Genomic DNA, 24,353 nt, shown 5'->3' with positions numbered 1-24,353 from the left:
AGCAGGAAGTGAAATTAATTTGAGGGACAATTTTAATAGACAGTAAATTATGAAAATTATTGCTATATATTGAAAGCTCCAGCTGTTGCGGATAAATGGGCAAATACATTTACTCACAAGACATTTAGAGAACTTCGTACAATTAAAGGACGCAAAAATATCCAGGTGAAGATTTGAAACTTGGTATTCAAACAGTTGAATGAAACACCTAAAGACTTTCACATTAAAAGCAGAAGAAACCATGCAGATAATTAAATTGTTGCAAACGGTTAAACAAGCAACAACAAGCAAGCCAGATTTGCTTCTCAAACGCACAACTTAGTACAGATTACCATTGGTGTCATTTATTTAATATTTAAATTTGCAATCCGTTTGCACGTACTGACTCGGCTTTGTTGCCCGTAGGTGATGTAATTGGATATCTTGTTTTAACAAGTCTCTCCCACCTTTTTCATCTGGCACTCCCTGTAAAGTGCCAGATGATTTCCTTATCAGTTTCTAAATGGACAGAGGTGGTCAGAACATCTGGACTGAAACAGCAGCATGACATTTAGGAATAAGAGCATGTACTGATTTATTTGATTGGATTTGATATGGAAAAGTTAAACTTTTATTAGAATACATTTGGGTGATTTTTAACATTCATGTTCAGAACTGTAGCAGTAAAACGATGCTGCTTTTTCCATGGAGTGAGGAGTAATGTTCACAAGTTAAATACACAACGACGTCAAAATAAGAAAACCTAGGTGAAGATTTATCAACTGATTACCCAACAAAAACTTCAGTGGGAAAGTTTTTGCTCAACTTCCAAATTTAGCTTCACTTTAAATCTTACAGTGCTGTGAGAAAGTATTTACCTCTTTCCAGATTTCTTAGTTTTGCTTTTGCAGATGAATCTGATCTTTACATTGGATAAGTATAATACTAAGAAGCTTATTTCTTTTCTTTTGTGTAAGGTAAGAAAAAGAAGCCAACAAAACCTGTTGTACATCCAGTTAACCTAATACCTGGATGCATCACCCTTGGGAACAACAGCTGTTTGCATGAACTCCTTCCTAATGAGTTTTTAATCACCGTGGACTAAGTTTGACCCACATGGGAGGATTTCTAAGTACAAAAGGCCTGTTTTGCAAAACATATCACAGTATCCCAATCAGATTTATGCCTGGACTTTGACTAGGTCACTAGAAAAACTTAATTTTTATTGAGTCATTCAACTCTGGACTTTTGTCCTTTTTAATATTACAATAATTATTTAAATTGGGCTAAAATCTAAACATGTAATCAGTGTGTGAGGGTGAAATTGGACCACAAAGTCCTGATTAGTAGCAACTTTGGCAGGTTGGTTTGGACAGTTTTTAACCTTTAAAAGAAAAAAACAACAAAAAAAAACATCATGTTTGGGATCCTGGGGGGCTCAGTTGGTGAGTAAGATCACCACCTAGGCAAAGGTGATTACCTCATGTTTTCCCTTCCCTGTAAAATTACGGGTCCATAAAGACCACTGGTATGAAATCCATCATTTGTATTTGCTAATGTTTTGTCTGATGATCCGGAAGATCTCAGAGTGACAAAACCAATGTTTTCTGTAAGCAAGCATTTTAAAAAACACTGTGGTTTCAGGGGATTGTTAGAAGATCCCACAATTGACATTTTCTATGCCAAAGTTTTAAGTTATATAACACATTTCAGGAACAAGCAAGCTCAAAGCATTTAATAAAAACAAAATATATAACATCGCAATATAATGAAGTCTATTTACTGAGTAGATTACTGTACTATCACAAAGATAATAAATCTTCTTTTTGCAATATATATATTTTTTAACAAACAGTCCTTGCATTTAAATATGCATAAAAAGCCCACTGTAGCTTTTTATGTGGCCTTCTGGACTCCAAATTACATCAAGGAGTCCTTCCAGTTTTTCACAAATTTGCAAAATTGACACAAAGTCAACAAATCTTGACATTTTTTCTGATTTCACTGCAAATTTTTCTCTAAATCGGTCAAAAACATTTGAAGTTTCAACGTAAAGCTGCCTCAGCTTGACTTGATGTCAAGTCATAGTAGGTGATTGATACAGCCATAAATGAAAAGTCATGTTCAACATCATACATTAGTGCAAATATCATTTAAAAAAATCCTTGCCAATATTTCTAAATTAACGCCACAAAATGTGTGATTTTCAATGCAAAAACAATCACAAAATTCTGGAGAAACTGATCAGTGTGAAGAGATGTTCGATATTTAATTTTAATCGAATGCTGAAACAAACAGCTATGTATTGAAACTTCAACAGTTTCATGGTTCCACTTTTACATTCTGGCACAACTGGCCCTTTAAGAGCATTCAGAGTTTTAAACAGCCCAAAATGAAAATGAGTTTGACAATCTTCATTCAGTTTTGCTTATGCTCTGGCGAGTTGACTTTTGAAAAGAGGTAGAGATAGAAGATTTACTTTTTCTCCCAACGTATCCTTTTCATCCCTTTAAATCAATATGCGACACGTTCACTTTAAACTGTGAGTAAATTCAATAAGTGAAAATGAGGTAAATTGCATTTCCTGTTGTGAGCAACCACCAGGATACTCTTCTGTGTTGTTTTTTATGATAAGATCTGTTCACCCAGTACATCCAACATCACACTGTCACGGCTCCTTTTGTGCATCTATTCCTTCATGTTTGTGCAAAATATACAAGGTGTGAAAACGTCTCCAGTGGGTATCACTGCTGTCAAACCTCAAACTCTTTTTAATGGTGAAACTTGGACACTTTTTGAACCGGAGCCAAAAGTGAGGGAAAAAAAAACAAGCTGGGCTGTCCGGTTAGTTAACTCTACAGCTGTTGGAAATCAGACAGGCCTCGACTGTTAAATAATCTAATGCAAATACTAGTTTCAAAACATCACTCACCCTGGTTTTCTGCTCTTCCTCTCCACTCGGTCTCATCCTCAGTCCGCTCATCTTGACGAAAACACAAATGATAAATAAGTGGAGCAGAAACTCTCTCCGTTGTATTTAGTTTCAAAATATCCTGGACACGACAGAGAGCGGGACAGGAGGCGAACAGACACCTGATACGGTTTGTGTACCGCTCCGACAGTGATGCCTTCACGGTCTGCCCCGGTGTGGTAAATGTGACCGACTAGCAGGTCTGCGCCTCGCTTACATAAAACCCAGACTCGTGTTTTACATGTAAACATGTTGAAGATACAAACAACAAAGAAGTATGGATGTACCAGTTTACTTTAAGTTTAATTTTAAATGGTTTTCCTTCTCTTCTCGGCTTTTCGCCATCACACATGAATCCTCCAGGGAAGCAGAGGACTGATGCTGACTGTGGACAATGACATGTTAAATCTACGTTCATGTTTTATTCATTTTGAAAATGCAACATCACCACCTAACTCCTGGCTAAAAGTCACTGAAATAGTGACTGGAGCCCAGATTTACGACGGGAGGGCAACCAGGTTGTTGAAGCAGAAGTACTTTATTTAGATGAACTAAACTGTGACAGGGGAGGAGAAAAACTGAAAACAGACCACAGAACAAACACAGGATGTGAAAAAAAATCCCACCTCAGCCCAGACTAAAGCTAACCAGTCCGGACAAAAGACCCAGAAATCTATACAAACAGCAAATACACTCTAATAAAGCCAGAAACTTTAGGGGTACCCAGAGATATTTACTGGATAGTCAGGGGCTCAGGCTCCCTATATCTGCATTGTTTTGACTTCGATATGTCAATAAACTGCATTTATTACCTCTCAGAGGAAATTTTATTTCAAACTTTTAAATTAAAAGGTGATTATTCGTCAATGTGAAATCTTTGCGGTTTAGCTGAAATGAGTTTTCACACCCACAGCTGGAGACCATCCGTCTAATCAAGGCGGTGTCACCCTCACCAAGGTGGACATATGAGTGCTGGACATTAGAGAGATGTAATATATGTTTCCATTAAGACAAATTGGAAAAGGTTTATGGCAAAAACATAAATTTTATGACGGCGCTCTAGGGCTGTTGTAGAAGAAAACATTTCCATCAAAAAAACAGAAATTTTGTAAAAAAAAAAAAAGAATGTTCTGAATTTGAAAAGTCGAAGAATTGGTAGAAAAACTTAAAAAAACAACAAAAAAAAAAGCTTTTTCTAAAAAGTTTTCCAGCAAATTTGGAACTTTTAAGGTTCAGATCATGTTTTTGTATTTCTGGAAAATTTATCTAAAAAGTTCTGAGCTTTTTTCTGCCGAGTTTTTCATTTGAAACTGACATTTTGAGATTGATCTGGAAAATTGAAAACAAAACTAAACAAAACAAAAGACAAACAAAGGATGCTAGAAAGAAATTCATAAATTTTCAGCTTAACCTCAGACGTTTTCGAGAAAATTTAGGAAGTTCACGACTTTCAAAATAATAATAATTAAAAAAAGAATCCAGAATTTGTTTTTCTAGCAAATATGCAATTTTTCACACTCAGAAATTTTTACAATCTTTCCCCCCAAATTTGTCAGATGAATCTAAAATTTCTGAATTTTTCCAGAAAATGTTCAACTTCAAACTCAAACATTTTTTTTCTAGAATATTTCTGAAATTATGTTTGGTGGAAATTAACTTTTTCTATCGACACTGATAGAAACTGTCATAGATTTTGTAATGCTGTTTAAAAATTTCTTAGTATTTTTATTTCAAGTTTTATTTTACTTTCGTTTTTTGGAAAATATGATAAAATTGGTTACTTTAACATTCTGTTGCAGTGAAGCTATAGAGCATAAAAGCAGCAGCACGATGCAGGGAAAGGATTCATTACTCTTCAGTCTAATGGATCATTTCTGAGACTAAACTGCGTCTGACCTCTGAGGGGTCGGTGGCGCCTCCGTCCGGCAGACTTTTGCCGCTTGTGTAGCCGAACCAAAGCATTTTGCTCTCTGACGCCCCCCTGATCTTCTTCCACAGGGATCCCATCAGACGATTGTCTTCATTTGTCTCGTCTAGGAAAAACTCAGCTCGTCCTCCATTTATTTTTTTTAAAGTAATACACTTTACAGGACCCTGCAGGTCTCCTGCTTCCTTTCCCCTTCAGCTAATTCTGCACCAGACCTGCAAATTGGATAAGAGAGCTGTTTGATAACAACAAGTCAGGTGGCTCACCTGTCACCTCCTGCTTCTCCTTTGGATAAACTCGCTTACCTTCAAGGCCACCGAGGACAGATTGTCACAATTTTAGACTTAAAAGGCATAAATGAAAATAAACATGCCATTTCCCTTGAATACTTTAATGATTAAATGGATGTGGAGAAAAATATCTGAATACCATAATCGATAATGAACTCTCTTTAGACGAACATGTGGACACTTTGCAAGAAAGTTCACCAACATATGTGCACTTTTATCACATTTTAAGAAATTTTAACATGAACAGTAGTTTTATGAGTGTTTTAAATCATATTTTTGTTTTATTTGTTGGTTATTGTACATGATGTTTTCATTAAAACATCTCCACTGTCCACAAAAACACATTTTTCAAGAGCTTAACCAAACCCTGTTCGGAGTTTTCTCTGTCATGATCAGGATGAAGATTTAAAAAGCCGCAGAACCAAGAGATTTAAGATTTCATTTTTACCTGCCCTTTTAATACGTCTTGTTGAGATTTGTGTGTCGGTTTGTACTCATGGTTTCATGGCTATTCAGTTCTGTACTTTTCATTGTATTTAGTGTTTGTGAATGCTTATTCTCTTGGCTCTAATATAAATTATCCCCTCCGAATATGAAAGATACCTTGAAAATGTTCGAACACGTTCCATCCAGCAGGTGTGCTTGAACATCAGCTCTACAACAACCACACAACAACAATCCTTTCTTTTTCTGCCTCTGTGGGAAACCTCATGACATCCTGCTTCATGTCTTTATTATAGCCTCCGGTTTTTATTATTGAAGGACATATTTGTACGGTGACGTCCACATAAAAGGCTGCACTCTTTCGCCATCACTGCAACACAATAATGCATGAATAAAGCGCCACCGCTTTGCGTGAAGAGCGTCTGGAAATGAATAGGCGTCTGATAAAAGACACACACTGCTAAAGCATATTTATGAAGCCCAGCCCATAGAAAACATGCAAAGGATTACTTTAACTTTTGTTTGGCTATTTTTGTGCACTTTTGCAGCTATTGTTTGAGTCATAATAGTTCATCTCATTCCATAATTAAATGTCATTTCTTTTCTGGCTTTTTTTTTTTTTTTTACGAAGTGACTTCCCGCTTTCTCACTGCGAAAACCACTAACTGCGTAATAACAGATGATCATTTTATTTCTATTTAAACCAAAGCTTTGCTGCTGACTGGATAAGTAATGTTAAATAAAAGACAAGAGAAGCTGTAAGAAGTAAAACCCACAGGAAAGTCAGGCTGGAAGAGGTGGAGTCACTCCAACAGCTTGATGTCTTGAGTAATTACAGTAAACCATGTGAGGATTAGAGACGGCATGGAAAACCACGGCTAAAAGAATCCCTCTGCTGGCTTGTTTTAAGAACCTCTACCACACTGCTGCCTTAATAAAAAATAAAGGATATCAAAGGTTTTTCATTTGGGATATTAGATATGTGGTTCCCATATATATGGTGCACCTTCTCTCTCTGTGAGCCATATATATGGTGCACCTTCTCTCTCTGTGAGCCACTCGGCGCCACAAGCTATTACATTATTTCATACCTACATAATTGCACATGTTCACTGTACTGGAATCAGACAAAACCCAGAGAGATCCTACTGTAAACATTTTCTTTATTTTACACAAGGTCCAAACTTTGGTTAAAGTTCCTTTGAGTAAAATCAAAAGCTTCCCAACTCAAGAAAAAACACATTTTTAATTTAACAGCATCCTTATATGTAATCCTAACAGACAATAACACCACCATTAGAAAATTATAAACATCCATAACTACTGAAACAATGTTCTTACAAAAGTAATATAATGGGTCCTGCCACAGAAATGCACAGAAGATGCAGGAAAAGGCAAGCATGTGAAACACAATGCTGCAGCCATGACACAGGAAGTTAAACCATGAAGCTCAATGTAAGGCGTCTTAGCTGGCGCCTTACATTGCCTTACAGTGGAGATAATTCAAGTTTCTACAGTTCTGAACAGAACATTACACACAGTCACCATAAATATTAATGTCATCATTCATTTGTGACTTTGATTGATGCATTTGAAACATTTTGTTTTCCATTTAGTTATAAAAAATGAATTAGGTGCAGCATTTTTTAATTGACTGTGGATTTTTCTCCATATCCTCAGATATATACACACACAGCACCAGTATACTTTGTAATATCCACTTCAGAGTAAATTTCAATTTAAATTAATTGGTTAGGGTTGTCCAGAATTATGAGTATTTAAAATGTTTTAAACTTTACAGTCATGCCTAACAGATGGAGATTCCTTTTTAATGTTTACACTCCTCAAACTATTTTTTTTAAGAGATGCAAAAGTCACTGCAGATGGGATTTTCTTCTAAAAGATCCCGAGAGTTTTTAATTCATAAAGGAGCTTTATTAATGATGGAGTCGATTCTTCACAATTTTAACTGGCAGAATTTCCACGAAAAAGAAAAATCTAAATCACATTTTTTCAAGAACAAAATGGCTGATCACAGTTCTGCTAAGAACTCTATTGGTGGAAATAATTTCAATATTTTATAGATCGTTACTGCAACACAATTTTAAATGTGTCGTTAAGATAAAATTTTTCCAAAATGAACAGAAAAACTTCAGTGCTTTATTAGACGTCCTTGAACACGTCTCTATCTGGACCTAGAATATCTGCAATGTGTTTTCCACATTAATAGAAATTTGAAGTAGGAGGCATTTCCTCTGAATGAGGCTGTCCAGGCCTGTTTACTATTATATGGCAAGTTAATTTAACTATTTCATTGAAACTCCTCTCTCTACTTTATAATCTGTGCCTTTCTGCACAGTGGTGGCATCCTCATGCTGAGGGTCTGTTTTTGCTGACAGGTTCTTGTGGACCATATAATGAAGATGGAGTAAAAATCCCAAAAAGTAAGCATCTTTGATGATTTCTAACCAAATAGTGGTCAAAAATCTAACTTGCTGGTATTACAAAAGAAAAATACAAAAGAAAAAATGTTTGTACATGTGGATAATTTTGACGCTGTGTATTCAGTCAAATTTATTTATCCATTTTCTGTTTTTAAATAAAAAAAGAACAAAATTCATGGCAAAGATGAAAGTGTGTATTAAGTTTTTAAATATTTCATTTTGTGGCTGACAGTTATAAAAACTGATATATGCAGAAATTTATTTGCTACTGATTGTCTTTAGGTAAAAATACAGGCTCAGAATATTGGCCCCAAACTGTCACAGTCAAAACCGTAAAAAAAAAAAAAAAGTTAAAAAATAAAATAAAGAAGTTCATTTTAAACATAAAGACATGCAGGGAGCTGCAACTGAAGGATATAAGTTATCATGCAAGGAAACCTTCATACATAAAACATACGGGTCTCTTTTTGGTTGAGAAGTAAAACTGACCCGAATAGATTAACAACCATGTTGCAGTAATGTGCTGCCACTGTATTTATAACAAACACATAAGACAGTCAAACTTTTTTTTAAACATGCTGTTAATCTGTAAAATCCAAGACAGATAAAAGACAACATTTCTGAAGGAATCATAACCACAGCAGAGTGTTAAAATAAAGAAAATCAGATAAATCTGAATTTCACAGGTGAGATTTCTTTAATCTCTTGTCTTTTCTTAACATTTTTATTTGTGGTTGTCTCAAGATGGAGGGCCGTCCTCCTCGTCGGAGCTCAACGCGGATGATGTCAGAGCCAGGCGATGAGTCTGCTGCGACTTTCGCCTTAGGGAAGAAAAGCAACAGAAATGTCAGTCAACACTCTGCAGATGTGTTTGATAGCTTTGCAATGCGGCCGAGACTTACTTCAGGTCGTTCTCCAGCGCTGCGACTTTGGCCTGGAGAGCCTCCTGGAGCTCCTGCTGCTCCTCCAGGTCTCTGAGGACTTTACGGCGGACTCCCTCCAAGCGCTCCACCTCTCCCTCGCTCTCGTCCAGCTGACGCTTCAGGGCCTTAACACGGAGGGTCAACTGGGAGGGAACAGAGGAAGAGGAAGGGGGTGAAAGGGGAACAGAGGAGGTTAAAGGTGAAGACGTGGGCGTTTGGGAAGACATGAATGACAGGTAGGCTGCAGATGATGTGGCAGCAGAAATATGGACGAACAACACAGGTCAGGGGTCATTCTAGTGACTGAGGGAGGTTGGGAATGGGTTAGGAGAAGAGCACATACAATCAGTCTTTAAAAAGTAAAGAAACTGTGGTTTGTTTAAACTCTATCAATAAGAGTCAATGCTTCTTGGAGTCTTAGGAATATTTTGGGACTTTGGATCCTTCATCCCCACCATTCTGGGATCTGACCCCCCCAAAAAACCACTAAACATGATAAAAACAATGAAAGTGCTCCATTTAAATATATAAAAAAAGATCTGCAGCAGATGAATATATATAATAAATTGTCGTATAATTGTTTATTAGGTTAAATGTGTTCCGTTCCGTTAACTTCGGATCTCGTTTAGATCTTTTGTCAATGATGTAGTTTCGCCGCCGTCCAACAGAGGGCGCTGCTGGCCATCCTTAACCGGATAGACAGTTGATACTGGAGTAAAGATGGCGGATGGAACAAAGAACGGGAAAGAAAAACGGTTCAGAGTCCAGATAAAGGATGCAAAATACCCTTTAATTGATTCTGTTTTGAAACACAATACTCAACAAAAATAATTAGAAAAGAATAATAAGAGGACGACTGATTTGCTACGAAGGTGACGTTGTGATGACTTAAAAGCAGAGGGAACAATAAAGAAAAAATGTAACACGATGGTGAAAGAGATGATGCCAAAAAGCAAGGACAAATGTAACAGATATATTTTATTGAATCACTTTTAAAACACGATTTTATATTTAGTGTTCAAGGTGACATAGAAAAGCAACTCAATATTGAAATGAAATGAGTTAAACTTGATATAATTAGCATTCGAACTAGAATATTTACCTGGTCCCTTTGCTCAATATGCTGGCTTCTCTCCTGGTCCAACGTGGCGTTCAGCTCCTTCAGTTTTCTCTCTGCTCGTCTCTGGGATGCCTGGATGCTCGTCTTCTCTCTATAAGTAGGGAATTGATTGGAAAATTGGAAATGGGCCATAAATATGATGTCTAAGGGATTTGTTTAGTAATTACTGGTGCATTACATTGATGTCAGACAGCAGGTGTGGGAATCCACCGTGAGCTAAAAGAAACCCAAAACTATTTAAGAGATTTGAACTTATAACAAAAAGTGTATTGGATTTTATGATAGGGTATTCTTTATTAAATAGCTAAGTTTTTGGATTACAATATTTCTTTGGACAGCTGTTTGTGGTTCCTCTGTTTGTAGCACTACTGAAACTGACTTAATTTTAACATAACTTAAAAGTAAATATTTCTCTGCTTCAATATTTCAAATCTTAAAACAAATGTTGACATAACCTGAGTGAATACAAACGGCCATTTTCAAATTGGAGGACTTAATGTTATCAAAAACAAGTGAAAATGTCATTTTCAGTCGCATATCTAAATCCATGCAGCAGAAAATTATATAGAAAAAGAAAAACCCTGAACTTTTAAAAATCCTTATTTGGTGCATTAGTGAAGACTCGGAAATCAAAGATTTTTAAAAACAATGATGTAGGAGCCTAGAAATTACAACAGTGGAGAAATTTAAATAATTTCTCCACACATTCGTCTTTAAAGCCAAAATTTTAAACTTCTTTAAACTTCAAACATAAACTCAAGAAATTATGACTGACAGGGAAGGCTGAAAAAAAATTCCTCTTATGATTTTACTGTAAACTTTATCGCCCTCTACTGGACAGCACGATCCTTACAGACCATTAAACATTTGTCTAATTCAGACGTGCATTCCTCGAGGAATTTTAATAACTGAGGTACTCGAATCATTCGGGGAATCATTTCAGCCCTAGTGTCCAGTTTTTCTAGCTTGCTTGGAGCTTTTACTTTATTACAAACACAGTTAACAGATTTCCAATCAGAATTACATAATCCAATCTGATTGTGTTTCAGCACAAAACCAACAATTTCCAAGAGTTGATTTAAAGTTGTGCAGCCTGAGTGAAGTCAGCTGATGTTGTATTATTTTGTCATGTACCGTTCCTCACTGCGGAGTCTCTCCTCCAGCTCCTGGATCTTGTTCTCCAGCAACGTGATTCCAGCTGTGGGTCGGCTCTGTCCCTCCATGTCAGCCAGGCGGGACTTGAGCTCCTTTACCTGTGAGAAAGAGAAGAAGAAGATCAATAAGCAGACCTCCTAGAACAAACTGCTGAGGGGACCTGGGCGTACCTGTCTTTCCAGGGCGCTCTTGTCCATCTCCAGGTCATGTCTCTCTGAGCGCTCCTGCATCAGCTCCGAGCGAAGCTGGTCCACCTTAGTGGAGGCAAATGGAGACAACCAGCAGCTGGTGTTAGTGGACGGCTCTGGCCTTCACGCCTCCTGGTTATTTGTGTATTCAAATGTCATGCTGCACCTGATCTCTGCTCCTGGTTATGCGATCGTTCAGCAGCTCCACACCACTCTTCTCCTCATCCAGCTCAATCTCCAGCGTCTTGATTTTATCCTGTGAAGAACTTCACACTTCAGGGACAAACTATGCTTCACCTCACACCGGATGTGGGGAGTCGAGACACATGACCTGGACTGGAGTCATTAGTATTAAGATTTTAGACTCTCACTTTTACACCAATAACCTGGGACTTGAATTGGACTTGAATCTGTTTACTTGAAAAGACTTGATATTTCACCCAAAATCTAAAGCTTAAAATACATATTATTCATAAAGTGGACCCCATTAATTCATTTCACTCATTCTGTATTAACAGACAGACACTGTCTCTGTTTTTCCATGCTTATAAGCTGCAGAACAACCAATCAAATGAACAAGATAAAAAAAATAATAATGAGAATGTTATTATTTATAACAACAACACTTAAAGCAGATATGCTCCCGCGAGTAATTTCTTTTGTGCACGTGAGTTATGATGTAGTTATGACGAGTGGAACATGCAAAACCTGTAAGAAGAGAATCTGCAACAGCTTCCCACTTTGTTCCACATTTTAAGCTGCACAAAGAATTGAAAGCTGTACTTTTCTTTTAATAACTGACTTTAGCTAACTTTGTGTTATCAGCAAATGCACTTTGGGCTCCATTGACGCTACCGCTTACTATTTACATTTAACATATAATCGCAACATTGTTAAAAGAAAGAGTCGAAAGGACTTGAAATGACATGTTTCAGTCTTGGGATTTGACCCGACTTTTGCCTTTCTTCACTTGAGACTTGCAAAACCCTGACTTGGTCCCACCTCTGTCTCACACATTCTATTATTTTAGAGGTGAACGACAGTTGCTCCACAATTCTGATTTACTCCTATCTAACTTTAGACTCCACCTGTCACGACCTTTGACCACAGCGGTCTCACCTCCAGGCCCCGGATCTCCCGGCCTCGGTCTGAGTGGGAGCTCCTCTCGGATTCCAGCTCATTCTCCAAGTGTTTCAGCCGGTTGTTCAGGAGATCTCTCTCCAGCTGAGCGCTGTCTCTCTCCTCGCTGCAGGTCAGCAGCTCCTTCTTGAGACGAGAAACCTGGAAAAGCGAAACAAGATCTTGTCATTTGTAAAATCTTGCAGGATTCTTATATTCTACGATAGAAGAAAAACTCTTCCTGGGTTTTCAACATAAATATAGGCAACTCACATGAATTCAAAATAAAAATAACTAAAAAATAGAGGTGGAACAGAGTCTGCAAAAGGACATTCACGTCAGTATATGACAAATATATGCACAGTGCTTTTATTTTTCAACTGAAACATGCTCCTGACCTCTTCCTGCTGGGCCTTCAGGTTATTCTGAGCCCTTTGAAGCTCAGCCAGCCGGTCTTTGCTGTTTCGCTGCGCCTCCAGCAGATCTTTCCTCGATCGCTCCCTGAATTCATCCAGCTGCGTCTGCAGAGTGGCCACCGACTGACGAGAATCTCCCATCATCAACTCCATCTGAGAGCAGGATGAGAAATTAAGGTACTGATGACAAAAACACCTAGAACTTAATTCAAAGGTGACCTACTATGCTTTTTTGAACAGGTTAGAATAGGCATTCATTAATTTTTTTTTGCAGAAAATTGTTCTTAGATAATGAGATTTTAGTCTCATCAGTTCTGCGTATTTACATCTCCTTTTGGGGCCTCTTGTCACTTCAAAATTCAAATAATGCCTCCCTACTCAACGTTAACACTCACACATAAAATTGGCTGCAAACAGATGAGCAATTATACAACTGTACATCTTTGAAAAGCAGAAGTGGAACCTCCTGCACAACCAACAAGAATGCTACAAATGGTTTCTGGATGGTAAATCAACAACAAAACACTTGCCTTTTCCAGCAGCCGTTGTATAGAACATACTGAGCAAACATGCTGGAGCTCCACTTGGGTTCCCATGGTAATGGCAACCCAACCTGTTGATTGTGCCTTAACAATGGGGACGTTTTTGAAATGGTTCACTTTCCAGACACCAAAACAAACTTTAACTTAATACCAAAAAATAGCTGGGTGTTTTTTTTAAGCACTTGAGGTTGTTTAAACCCAAATGAAAGAATAAAAACGAGCAAAATGGGACTTTTTCAGTCCCATTTACCCAACACACGCTAACCTCCTTGTTAATCTTCTCAAGAGATCGGTCCAGCAGCCGTTTCTGCTCCTCCAGGTCGCTTTTGCCCCGTCGAAGTGCCTCCCTCTCCAGGTCCCGTTCCTCCAGCCGCCGGGTGAGGTCGTCCCGCTCTTTGCTCAGCCGGGTGGCGCCTCTCTTGGCCTCCTCCAGCTGGGACTTCAGGGAGCGATTCTCGTCTTCCAGGGCTTCCAGCTCCTCCTCAGCATCCGAGCTGCGCGGCACACTGGACTGAAGCTTTGATTGCTAGACAAGAAAACAAAACACTTGAGACAGATGGGTTTACAGAAGGTGTTTTGGGAACTAAAACAAGTATTTATAATTTTTTTTTTTTTAAAATATGCATGGCAATTTAAAAAAATATTTCAATAAAAAGTTTTTGCAATGGTGATGAATTAAGGTATTATAGTTTAGAACAGAATGGAAACACTTTTTTTGCATAAGTCATGTGATCATGGTTATTACTACTGGCGGAAAAGATGAAGAAGACAACAGGAAGTAGCAGGAGGATGACGGTGTGGCATATTTTTTCTTATACAATCGAAACCCTGCAATTGCAAAATTGTGGGTTTTTTTTTACATTAGCGGAATATCAACAAAGTTTTCTGCACATTTGTAATGTGTAGCTACTTACGACTGCAAAAGTTAGTCACACCCTTTTTAGATGTTTATTTGTTCTCACAAAAACAATAAATCAATGTATTTCATTGTGCTTTTTGTGGTAGACCAACAAAAAGTGCAAAGTGGAAGGAAACTGATTCAGATGACACCAAAATTAAACTTTCCATGTAAGCTGCTGCATGCAGTTCCAAACTGACACTGCATCAATCTGAATTCACCATTTTTAAAAAACAAAACAAAACATCCAGCCAGAGATTTGATTAAACGGTTTAAATGAAGGCATCTGTAGGTATTGGGATGGACCAGCCAAAGTCCAGACCTAAATCAAGTTTAGAATCTGTGGCAATTCTTGAAAATGCCTGTTTCAAAATGGCCTCCAATCAGTCTGACTGAACTTGAGCTATGTTGCAAAAAGGAATGAGTAAAAAAAAAAAAAAAAAAAAAAAAAACAACCTTTGGTTTCTTGATGTGCTGAATCGTGGCAGCCATGAATCATTTTCCTTCCGCTTCACAAATACAAGCTGCTTTGTGTTGGTTTATCACGTAAAATCACAATGAAACAACCAAACGTTTTGGTTGTAATATTGAAAAATATCAAAAGGGACTGAACGGTTCCGCAGGCTCCACATATACTAAGTCGTTTCTCACTTTAAAATGAGAAATTTGGAGAATTTGCTCAGCAAAAATAACAGGATTAAGACTTGCTGAACAAATGCAACATGACGCTTTTGCAATAAACACGGACAATAGCACACATCTTATGCAAATTCCTCTCAGAAGGATTATTTTCTCAGCTCAGTTTTCTCTGGACAGGATCTACTTCACTTTTCTGGGATGAAATTAGAGCCCATGTAGGAGTACGTCGTTTTGTTTCCTGAAGTATTTGTGTTTACATAATTCTGCATGCACGTCGTTTTGTTTCTCGGTTGTAAAGTACCATGCGGGCCAGCCTGTCTTTGAGGCGAGTGTTTTCCTGCTGCAGCTCCTGGGTGGTGCCGCCGTCCACCACAGACGTCCCTGCTGATGCAACAGATGCCTGCAGGAAAGAGTGAGAAACAACCGGGAAAGAAAAATAAGTCAAATTGCTTCTTGTGCATGTATTTTGTAGCACTTCTTTCTTTTCTGTTTTGCACAATAGATCATCCTTAAAATGGTCTCATCAAGCTCATTTGTTCAGATGATGTTTCACCTCCTTCGCCGTCTCGAGGGCCTTTTCCAGCTCGGCCTTGTCTTCCACAAATTGCTCCCTCAGCTTGCTAATCTCTGACAGAAGCTCGGCCTCCTTCTCTCCGCTCGCCTTCTTCAGGGCTTCGAGTGCCCCGGCGTTCTCCTCCGCCTCGCCCTTTTGTCTCTCCAGATCGGCGCGGGTACGCTTCAAGTCGTCATGGCATCGCCGTAGCTCCTTGGGATAAGTAATCGGAGACAGATGATGCGCTTGAGTCAAGAGGAAGATGGCAAGGCGCACAGCAACGGGTTTTACGTGACAGATTTGATGAGAAAAGCTAAAATTGTTGTTGAGCTGATGGGAGATTTGGAAAAGTTTTACTTTAAAAACAACAAAAATTCACCCACACACAATCATCATTTAGCTTCACGACTGTGGTCTGAATCACCTCTTTTAAAGCGTTGGCATCGTCAGACGCAGGCTGCTTGTTCTGAAGATCCTTCAGGGAGCCCTCAACCTTTTCCTTCTCCAAACGAGACTTTTTCAGTCTGCAGACAAAACAGCAACGCGGTTTATTACAGCCTGCATCCCATAATGCTATTTGAACAGACAGAATTGACTTCTGTTGATCAGCCAAAACATTAAACCACTGAAATATGAACCGAGCCTGGCAGCAGGAAACGATGAGATTCACATTTTCAAATGTGAAAATGTGCCAAATTTAGAGGTTTTTTTTTTTATGTTTCATGATGATGTGGCTGAAAAACTTTTCACAATATGAGCTCTTCATATCAATTGATATCAATAATTATTTATCAGGTCTCTGTTTTAAACGTCTACCTCAGTTACTCAACGGGACTTTGCTAGGTAACCCAAGAGGGAGCGAGTCAGTTGATTCCAGTCGTTTGAGAATCTCCCAGAATGCCATGCGGTTCTGGATCATTTCAGTGACTATGCCGTATATTTATTAATGTTATTGATTTATTGTCCCATTCTGGTGTCCACCTCCCACTCAAGCATCATGGTGGCTCGTCACTGTTCAGAGAAAAACTTTAACATTTCACCCTGAACATAAAGAAATAAAAATCCTCAAACCAACGTCATGTTTATCTTTTCTTAAAGCATAAATCCTCACATTATTTTATCATAAACTGAGATGCATCACACATTCACTTTAAATCAATGGTATATCAGAACGGATGGATTTGCAGAACTTGTGATTGAAAGCAGAATTCTTTCTAAAACACAATGATTGGGTTTTCTACTGTTAGTAACGGTTCAATGATCTAATAATCAATACAGACACAGGGCTCTTCAAACTTACTATCCACCCTCAAAAAGATGCTTAAAAAGCCCCACGATAAAAGTTTCCCACAGTAAAAGTTTTAGATAAAGTCCAAACTTTATCTAAAATTAAGTGGAAGAAAGAAATGTAAAAAGAATAAAAATTAAAAATTGTGTAATGATAATTTACTTTGATTAAAACATTTTTTTAAATTTGTCGTTCACTTTCTTAAAGTGGATCAGTGTCAACAAAAAATTAAATACGGGCTGTAAATATGCTGCGACACAGAGGCCCATTTCTTTAAGCCAATCTTCAACAGGGGAAAAACAAGCGAGCATTTCAGCACTGACATGAACTGATCGTAATGGACTCTAGCAATTCCTCTGGGTCAGATTGAACTTTTCAGCGTCGTTCGCTCCAGGTATATTTGGTTTGAAACAAGAGGAAAAGCACGGCAAAGTATCTGTGATGAGTGGAAGGTATGTTCAAACTATTTGACGTACTGGAGAAGTTCAGTCAGAAATGCGAAATGGGTCGTTTCAGGGAAATAATGACCCACAAAAAGGCCAGGGAACAAAAATACAACCTTCCTTCAGATGTAATTCCAATAGAAAACACTTGAGGCAGTGATGAAAACACGACTTTAGTTCTGGTTTTTATGCAAAAGAGGAGTTTGTTATAAAAACAAAGAAGTATTTATTGGTGTTTTCCTCTTACTGAACAAATGGACGTGAAAGCTTGTATTTTTAATAGTTTTTTTTTCCAGTGTGGGATAATAACACCACTTTAAGGCTTTTTACTCATTTTTTGCAGGTGTGCCAAGGGTGTAGGGTGTTTATAATCAGATGGGATTTTCAAGAGGGTAAATCACAGGTTCTGATCAAAAATGAGCTAAATCTACTCAAACCAAAACAGCAGGACAGTTTTTCTCTCTCACGTTCGGCTGCAGGGCTGTTCTCGGTTCCTGCCAAATTAAAAATTAAATCAGAGCTCAAACATAGCAACAAAACTAATGATGATTATGACTTTAAAAGGTTTGAACGACTTAAAAAAAAAATGTTTTGTCTAATGTTTGATGTCACACAGTATCTGAATTTAAAATCTGGTGGTTGTTTTAATCATTTTGTATAAATATTTCAGTCGGATTCTTGTATTCAAGTATTAAATGCCTGTTTTATGGCGTCATTGATCAGGATTTTATTTTGCTTTGGAGACACTGACTCCTCTCTGGTGCTGTGCAGTTTCTGCGCGGCGGCCTCCAGCTCCGTCCTCCACTGCTCCCCCTGCTCCCTGCTGCTCTCCAGCTCCTCCTCCAGCGTCAACAGGGAGGCATTCACCTTCTCCCGCTCCTCCTCGATCTGCGCCTGCGACTGATCACACGAAAACAAACGGCAACACGCGCAGAAAATTCATGTCAGACTAATTGGAGGCAGTTTTTATCGGGATGTGTCGAGTTCAAGCTTTATTAGTATGCTCTGCAAGAGGAATAACAAATAATAAATTAAAACGTGTTGTGCTGTCATCATAAACAGGAATCCGACTGCTTTTATCCTGCTACTGCCAAATAAATCAGCTCATCAAAAAAAAAAAAAAAAAAAAAACTCTTGCAGTCAGACTGCAGTTTTTTCATTCTGCTCTCGTTGCTTTTTTTTTTTTGACATGTTACTTTTTTCAAAGAATCTCAATTTTAATCTATTCCTGCACATTTTCTTCAAGTTTCCTCCGCATCCCGAACTGCAGTTCTCCAAAAATACTTCACCGACGGAGACAGACAGTTTTAAAAGAGAAAGTTTTCTATCTCAATCAGAACTTGCAAAGTTTTCTTCCCCCTCTCTCTCTCGCTCTCTCACTGCGCTCTGACCTCAAGAGACCCACATCTTCGCGGTTTGAATGCTGAGAGCGAACTGATGCATTAAACAGAATGACAAGGAAAAAGCCTGGATGCAGATGCAGCATCAAAGCCAGAGCTAATGTTCCCTTAATAAGTCATGAAACGCCTGACAGGTAAAACCTGACGGTTGTCCCTCACTGCTGCAGCTGCACATGAAGAGGAACTGAAACTCCTTTACACCAAAACTGTGATGTGCAGTGATGATAACAGATCAAAAATCTGTAAATTATTCATTGTGATTGAGGCGCTGTAGCTCTTCAGAGACAATTTACTATTTTTAAGCACAAAATAAGAGCTGAAATCTTCCCACCATGCGCTAATGAACGCTAGATGCTTTTTATAGTTTCATGTCTCGCAGCCTAAAAAAAAAAAACACAACCCCAAAAGATCAGACAGTTACCAGAAATGCTAAAAAATTACAGTGAAGAACAACAATCAATGAAAATGTTAATAAATACAGTTAGAATATAATATAGGTTGATGTTAGCGCATTAATCATCTTAATACTGATCCTCTACTTGTACTAAATTAAAATCCAACATCTTCTTTCTAAAATCTAATTTTATTTGTAAAGCACATTTCAGCAACAAGGTCATTAAAACTTTAGATCATAAAAACACTAAAGTATAAACAACCTTCCAGAACCTCTTAGGTCTTCTGGTTTTGGTTCTGGTTTGCGAAACAAAGAACCAGAACCACACATGGAGCATTCAGCTTCTCTACACCACAAATCTGGAACAAACTTCCAGAAAATCGCAAAACAGTCGAAACACTGTGTGCCTTTAGGTCCAGAAAAGAAGCCCACCTATGTAGTTTCCTTTGAAATATCTTCAATGAAAAATTTAACGATGGAACTTGACTAAACGCTTCGATTGTTAACTTTTACTTCTTTATTTTTGTGTTTTTACATCAGTTTTATATAAAAACACAAAAACTGCCTTGTTGCTTCTTTTAGGATTTTCAACATCCTGTCTCTTATGAGTAAAGCATCAACGGTTGTCCGACCTGTGTGAACTCCTCCATGGTTTTTCGGAGGTTCTTCATGTCCTGGCTGAACTGCTCCCTCAGAGCCTCCATCTCTTTGTCATGGCACTCCACCTCCTCCTTCAGCGCCCCCTTCAGCGCCGTCAGTTCTCGCTCTCGCTGGTGGAGCACCTCCTCCTGCCGCTGGTACAACATGGCGGCTTCGGCCAACCGGGCCTGCAGGTTCGTCACGTCCTGCAGAGAGAACGGCTGCGGATCAATCTGTTGGACGGAAGCGCTGCTTTGCGTTAGCTGGCGTTGTTGCAGAGCGTGCGTACCGACTGGAATGAGTCCGACTGCGGCAGATTCTCCGAAACGCGCCTCAGCTCTTCCTGAAGATGAGCCAGCTGATCTTCCTGAAGACGCAGACGAGACTCCGCCACCTCTCTGGCCATTCGCTCTGCAGCAAGTCTAAACACAAACAGCCTTTTAGTTTGACTCAGGATATATATTTTTTGTGAAAGAAAATAATTTTTCAGGTGATTTGCACTGTTCTTATGCAGTTTAATGTATTTCATTAGGATTTCAGACAGAATAACAAAAGCAGAATGACAGATTAATCGACTTTCTACGGTGTTTTGGAAAGTATTCGTAATTCACCAATCTGTTAAAATTTTGTCACTTTACAACCCCAAAACTTCAAACGTATTTTGTCTGAAGCGTTTATGCAGCAAACCAAGACTAAATTTAATAGCCCATAACTGCAAAGTGAAACTCTGAACGGTACGGTCAGTTTTTAATGGCGCCCCCTACGGGACATGGGAAAAATGACTTGAATCCCCTCACAATGAGCAAATGCATCCTGGTATTTTATGTACCCAGTCACAAACATCCATTTGAAGTTTCAAATACCTACACATTTAAAGAGCCTCTGTGAAAACATGTTTATTTATTTTTAACTCTCTGGTGCAAAAAGCTGAGTGAAAATCGATTAATTTACTGCATGTTTATGTCTGTTTGTGTAAGGTTGAGATGGAACTGCACATGAAAAAGACCCACAATAAAAACTATCACATGACTTTATTACCCTGTGAAAATAACTCAGAAATTGCCCAAATAGTTTGGATGTATTTTTTCCTTTCTTTCCTTGCAGAAAGTTTCTATTTACATCTTAGAAGGGATGCAAAACGTTGAAAATTGCAAGTTTGGCCTGTTTTGCTTTTGCGTTTTGCACATAGGTTTGTGATGCATCTCTGTCCTAAAGAAAAATATATTAAACTTCAGAAATCTCACAAGCAAGATATTAACACACTTGAATATAAGGTTTCCGAAAACATTAGAGCAGGAAGTACGAAGGCCACCGTTAGAAAGACTTTCAGTATTCAATCATGTCACATGAACTGATCAGTGGATTATTGTGAGAGAACAGAAAAGAAAAAAGTATTTACAGATGTATTTTTTGCTGACACAGAAACACACAGGTTGACTCTGTTTACTAATAATGTCACTTAGGGAAGGTGCTTGATCTTATTTAGGGATAATAGTAAAATGGGACAAATAAATGTAAAAAAAACCCCCCAAACAAACCAAGAAGAGGAATAGCAACATAAGACAAGAATTCAGTCGGTAGATCAGTTGACAACTTCATGAATTTGTTGACAGTGATCTTCTGCCAGAAGTTGATATTGCCTTGAGGCACTTAACCTCAAATGACCAATTAACATGCATATGAAAGTCTAATTATCTGAGCATTTTTGAGTGTGGCTCTAATGTGAAACATTTTGAGTGCTTATTGTCCTTTCCATTGATGCCAAAAGTCGGTCCTGCAGGGCCGGCATCCTGCATGTTTCAGTTCACTCCCTGGTTTAACGCACCTGGACCAATGATGGCTCGATAGAAGGCCTAACAAGAACATTGACCTGCTGAAAAGGTTGTTACTACCACTAGGGAGAGAACTAAAACATGCAGGATGCTGGCCCTCCAGGACCGACTTTGGGCACCTTGGTTTACTCTGCTGCTGTTGCAAAGAAATTTTCCCATCATGGGGAAACTTGAACTTAAGAGTTTATTTGGGACGACGGAGGAGGATTTTTTTGGAAAACGGTGGCCTTACTCATCTTGCGCCCGCTCCAGTTCCTTCTTGTAACGTTCGAGTTGCTTGTGAAGATCCTCAAGTTTCTCCTTTCTGACGCTTTCGTCGGATCCTCCCTTCTGCACAGAATATTCACAGAAAACCAGAGTGAGGCAGAGAAGGAGCTCAAGGACAGAGAGGCAGAGAGAACATGTTCCAAAACACAGCGACTGCCGACCTCACAAATATGCTATACATTGTGTATTATTTTTAACTTTTAAAAATAATAATAAATAAATAAATAAATAAATAAATGCTCGGATTCTTTGCCCTACTTTTTGACAGTCAAAAAAAAAAGTCTTTGGGCGAGAAAGCCTTGCTGAGAACCTTAAATAAAAAAGAAAAATGTTCGACTGCGCTGACAGCAGAGCGAGAGAAGAAGCTTGTTCGCCGCCCACCTCACATGCTGCTCAGAGAGAAGCAACCATAAGCTCAGCCTGGCCGTAAAACCTCCGTCTTTATCCTCCTACACAGTCATTACAACGAAGCGCACACAGAGGAAGACAAGAAAAATGGAGCCAGGCTCGCAGATGTTTCCCTTCTTCTGATTATTTAGATTTTTTTTTTTTTTTTACAAAAGATTCACTTGCTTCTCATCCCCTGAAGGACAGTGTGGAGATAATCCCGCTCTGGGACGCTTCGGTTCCTTGCTGAGAAGAGAGATAATTAACAGAAGATAACATAAGAGAGACGCTCGTTTGAGCAGTTTGTGTAGATTGCATCAGCTGGATTCTCATGTGAATCACACAAATAATAGAAATAAAGACTCCTGCTGGGCTAAACAGAGCCTTATATCTGAAGCAGTTGTTAATTAAAAACTAAAAGCAGAAAACGTTCCCTCACACTGAAAACATTTGGTTTGTTCTTCATAGTGTGAGGTTCATTTGAAATGCATTTAAAATCTGTTTTACTATGTTACAAATGAAAAGTTGGGCTTTCCTGGCAGGAAAAAAAAAATATGGCTGTATGTTAGCTAGCATTCTCCAAGCCTCTGGAGTCTAGAACAAGTGCCAAACTCAAGGCTTTTGAGTTTGGCACCTGGTGATATTTTATCAATTAAGTGAAAGCAGTTTTGAGCAAAGGAAGATTGAACCAAAAAACAAAATGTGATTTTTGTCTTAAAATGATTTCTTTGCCTCTGAATTTACCAGAATTATTTTGACTTTAGTCTAAGATCAAACGTTGATATTTTTAGAAAAAAGGTAAAAATTCTGAGAACATTAACATTACTAGTTTACTAGTTTGTGATTGTGTTTTATCAATACAGTCTATCACAACATTATGACCCTAAATAAAAATGAGTTTGACTTCCTTGATCCACCAGAATGAACGCCACATGACTCAATAAAACATTTTTTTTTCTTTTAATCTCAAATCGAGTGCATAAATTATTCATCTGAAAGGTGAGCAGACAAAGTCGTGGTTTTAGTGACAGAATCTCAACGTAACAGAGTTACATTTCCTTACACATAGCAAATAATCTAAAGTGAAGCATCTTTATGCTGTTTTAACCAGTATTGTATTTATTAGGGAAACAGCACTACTATAAAGCATTCTAAATGTTATATTAATACCTTAAAGTTGTTTATTTTCCTTATAATAAATGAGCACATCCATCCCTTATGCAAAAGTGTCAAAGTTAATTTCTTAAATTACAAAATAACAAAATTATCTTCTGGTTTAAGAGCAGGTTCAGAGTTTCTAGTGTGAGCTCCCGAAACAGAAAGTCGAAAAAATGCTTTTCTCTGTAATTTTACCGTCTCCTCTGGTTGCAGCCTGTGTGAACAAGTGTATTTTATTTGATTAAATTATTCACCAGAAGAGCTGAGAAAATATTGCAAAATCTTAACTACTAATAAAATATCTAAAAATGCATCTTGTTTTAGCAGGTTAAATATTGTTGTTTACTTTGATTTTATTCAGTATTTTTAAGCTTGTTGTTAAATCTTTGCAGATTTTAATCTAATCTAATACATTTATCTATTCGCACAAAAGTTAAAATGATACAGTTTACATTTGCAGTGCCTTTGAATTTAAAATGTTTGTCTAGATTTGATCAAAGTAAATTATATCACAATAATAACATGCTATGGACTGTTGTACTTCTTTAAAATCTGTTACTACAGCTTTATTAACAGTGAAGTAAAAACAAGTCAGACACTGTTTGTACAGTTTTCTACAGTGAGAAACATTTTTTGTTCTAGTTTTTAGTATATATGTATATATATATATATACACTGTGCAATTATCTTTTTATATATAAATTGCTACATTTGTCAGCTACCACAAGGGGGAACCTGCTTGCATTAATGCCCCACTGTATAAATATGTTAATTATTTTTATTACATTTTAATTCATTTCAAATACGTTGTAACACAGACTGCTACAGGAGGTCTTTCCTGCCATCACCATCACCATAAATCTTTAAAAAATCTTGAATTATTCTGAGTTAGAACAACATTAGTTTTCCTTTTGGGATCAATAAAGTATTATTGAAA

General features: G+C 37.9%; 2 protein-coding genes across 6 annotated transcripts in view; both read right to left on the bottom strand.

The window, feature by feature from the left end:
- Positions 1–5,050, bottom strand: part of tuft1b (tuftelin 1b) — a 28,319-nt gene extending 23,269 nt beyond the window's left edge. The window contains exons 1-2 of one of the 2 annotated variants that reach the window (XM_055053692.1): positions 4,847–5,050; positions 2,912–2,962 (exon numbers count right to left, since the gene is read on the bottom strand). In XM_055053692.1, coding sequence (XP_054909667.1) covers positions 2,912–2,962; positions 4,847–4,957 — 162 coding nt within the window. In that variant the 5' untranslated portion in view covers positions 4,958–5,050. The remainder of the gene's footprint in view (positions 1–2,911; positions 2,963–4,846) is intronic. The other variant, XM_055053690.1, reaches the window with a different exon arrangement.
- Positions 5,051–6,757: 1,707 nt separating this feature from the next.
- The window catches only part of cgnb (cingulin b), a 29,256-nt gene continuing 11,660 nt past the window's right edge, over positions 6,758–24,353 (bottom strand). For 2 of the 4 annotated variants that reach the window (XM_055053890.1, XM_055053892.1), the window contains exons 5-21: positions 21,837–21,934; positions 20,062–20,194; positions 19,766–19,978; positions 18,091–18,239; positions 17,807–17,833; positions 16,033–16,132; positions 15,609–15,821; positions 15,357–15,455; positions 13,784–14,044; positions 12,959–13,129; positions 12,561–12,722; positions 11,608–11,697; positions 11,424–11,507; positions 11,233–11,351; positions 10,081–10,189; positions 8,958–9,121; positions 6,758–8,876 (exon numbers count right to left, since the gene is read on the bottom strand). In XM_055053890.1, coding sequence (XP_054909865.1) covers positions 8,795–8,876; positions 8,958–9,121; positions 10,081–10,189; positions 11,233–11,351; positions 11,424–11,507; positions 11,608–11,697; positions 12,561–12,722; positions 12,959–13,129; positions 13,784–14,044; positions 15,357–15,455; positions 15,609–15,821; positions 16,033–16,132; positions 17,807–17,833; positions 18,091–18,239; positions 19,766–19,978; positions 20,062–20,194; positions 21,837–21,934 — 2,274 coding nt within the window. In that variant the 3' untranslated portion in view covers positions 6,758–8,794. Of the gene's footprint in view, positions 8,877–8,957; positions 9,282–10,080; positions 10,190–11,232; positions 11,352–11,423; positions 11,508–11,607; positions 11,698–12,560; positions 12,723–12,958; positions 13,130–13,783; positions 14,045–15,356; positions 15,456–15,608; positions 15,822–16,032; positions 16,133–17,806; positions 17,834–18,090; positions 18,240–19,765; positions 19,979–20,061; positions 20,195–21,836; positions 21,935–24,353 lie in introns of those variants that run through there. The other 2 variants (XM_055053891.1, XM_055053893.1) reach the window with 2 other exon arrangements.

The sequence above is a fragment of the Poeciliopsis prolifica genome, unplaced genomic scaffold (assembly GCF_027474105.1).
Source record: "Poeciliopsis prolifica strain line A6 unplaced genomic scaffold, Auburn_PproV2 SCAFFOLD038, whole genome shotgun sequence".
Classification (NCBI taxonomy): Eukaryota; Metazoa; Chordata; class Actinopteri; order Cyprinodontiformes; family Poeciliidae; genus Poeciliopsis; species Poeciliopsis prolifica.
The sequence above is the reverse complement of the archived record's forward strand: the minus strand, read 5'-3'. Positions and strand labels throughout refer to the sequence as shown.